General features: G+C 34.5%; 1 protein-coding gene across 1 annotated transcript; it reads right to left on the reverse strand.

The window, feature by feature from the left end:
* Positions 1-909: 909 nt before the first annotated feature.
* On the reverse strand, positions 910-2,025 carry LOC124891106 (disease resistance protein RPS2-like; the record flags this gene model as incomplete). Its single annotated transcript, XM_047402913.1, is given in 1 exon segment — positions 910-2,025. A coding segment is annotated over 1 exon segment (993 nt), but the record flags the coding sequence as incomplete, so codon positions are not given.
* Positions 2,026-2,050: the final 25 nt, after the last annotated feature.

Genomic DNA, 2,050 nt, shown 5'->3' on the forward strand with positions numbered 1-2,050 from the left:
TCATATTGTACTCTTTCTCCATTATAGTGAAACCTCCTCCGCTTCTTTCCATGATTTTTCCCGCAAGGATTTTCATGTAAATCTGTGTGTTCTTATTTTTCTTTTGCTTTTGGTTTGCTTTTGTCCGATCATAAAAGTTCTAACAAGAAAAAGGAAAGGAACTGATTATTACATATTTATAGTAGTTAATAGTTTAAAATGTCTAAGAAAATTAATCAGTTATATATTTTAAAAAATATGTAAAAAATATTATAAATTATAATAGTTAACCACTTAAATATCTAAAAATATATTAAAAATATGATAAATTATATAAATTTTATCCGTGTCACATAAATTGAAATAAAAAATAGAATATATTGGGCCCATCATCAACATCTAGTAGATTTAAGACTTAAGTCATCGCCAGACACCTAAATTTATTCCGAAAATTTAGTTAGACCCCTCAACTAAAACCTGCACCTATCAGGCCCCTAACCCACCTAATTTTGATCAAATCAGACTTTTTTTTGCCTACATGACACTCTACGTGATGTCCATTCAATAGGGGCGTGTGAGGCATGATTTTTTTTTAAATAAATAGCAAATGAAATTGTGCCAAGAGACACTGAGGGCCCCAAAAAATTTTTAATAAAATATTTTTTTTTTTAAAAAGGCTCCCCCAACCCAATCCAATACCCCCTCTCCCCTCTTTATCTTCTTTCCCACTCTTCTTCCTTCCTTTTTTTTTTTTTTTTTTAAATTTATTTTACCTCCCTTTTTTTTTTCTTTTTTTCCTTTTTTTTTTTTTTTCGTTCTTAGTTTTGAATTTATGTTTGAATTTTTTTTGTTCTTAGTTCGTTCTTATTCTTAATTTTTTTCCGCCTTTAGTTTGCAAAAAAAATAGAAATTTGCCGAAAAAAATAAAACTTCACCGGAAAAATGTCAATTCATTTTTTTTCACAAATCAACAAAATTGTAAATTTAATTCAAAAAGAAAAATAAAAAATGTTATTTTCCTAAATCAATAAGCGAGTGAACCTCAATGCTAAACTAAATAACAATGTTTTGGAAGAGGGTCTTGACATGGGATTGTTCCCACTCCAATCTTTCCCACCAATTCTTTTCTTCTTCATAAACTTTGATTACTCTAAGGGATGGAAAAGGATGTTCATTTGTAGTTGGAGTATAGAAAGGCATCCTCTTCAGTTTGGGGCACTTATAAAATCTCATGTCTTCAAGGGAATCACACATCAGTTTTCCCTCACAGATACTCTTCAATTGAGGCAGGAAATCCAGGATGAGGTCTTTTAGCTTAGGAAGATCAGCAGTTGTAGATGTACTGCTGCTTTGGCTACTTCTCTCTCCTTCCTCTCTTCCTATTATCTCTTCCATCTCTGAACACTCACCTACAACAAGATTCTCAAGGTTCTTGAGATCCTGCAACATAGCCCGTGGAAACAACTTCTTCATCCTATGGCACTTGGAGATATACAATTCTGTTAGACCTGAGAAGGTGTGAGATGCAATTTTTCCCTTACAGAGCCCAACAAGATTTTGCAATTCACGAACAATCAGACTACGGAAAGATATGCAGTGCGGGTCTGTAGTTGTATCTCTACCAGAGGGAACGTTGACGATCCATTCTATCTCACCACAACAAAAGATCTCGCAGGTCAAGACTCTTGAAGAAGTAGTCCGTGACAGAAAGTTGTCCACAAAGCAGCTACTCAGCCCATGGCATTTGCTAATCTCTAGAAAGTCAATGCCATGTGGAAGAATAATTGATGTTGCTGCTTCAATGGTGTAATCTTCTACAATCACTCTTCTCTGTTTCGGTATGTAGTCATCAAAGTGACGACCAATACTTACTTGCCCCACAAATATGGTATACCACAAATCTTTCTCATAGTTATGGAGACTACTCATGAACTTGTAAAAGTTATGCAAATCACAGAACCCTCCTCCGAATACTTCGAGCAGTTCCAAGCTCGCCAAGTCTTCAACTGGGGCATTCACACGTTCAGGAAGATTGAGGTATTGAAGATGGGAAAGTTTAGTTAATATCTCC

Source organism: Capsicum annuum, unplaced genomic scaffold (genome assembly GCF_002878395.1).
Source record: "Capsicum annuum cultivar UCD-10X-F1 unplaced genomic scaffold, UCD10Xv1.1 ctg30503, whole genome shotgun sequence".
In the NCBI taxonomy this organism is placed as follows: Eukaryota; Viridiplantae; Streptophyta; class Magnoliopsida; order Solanales; family Solanaceae; genus Capsicum; species Capsicum annuum.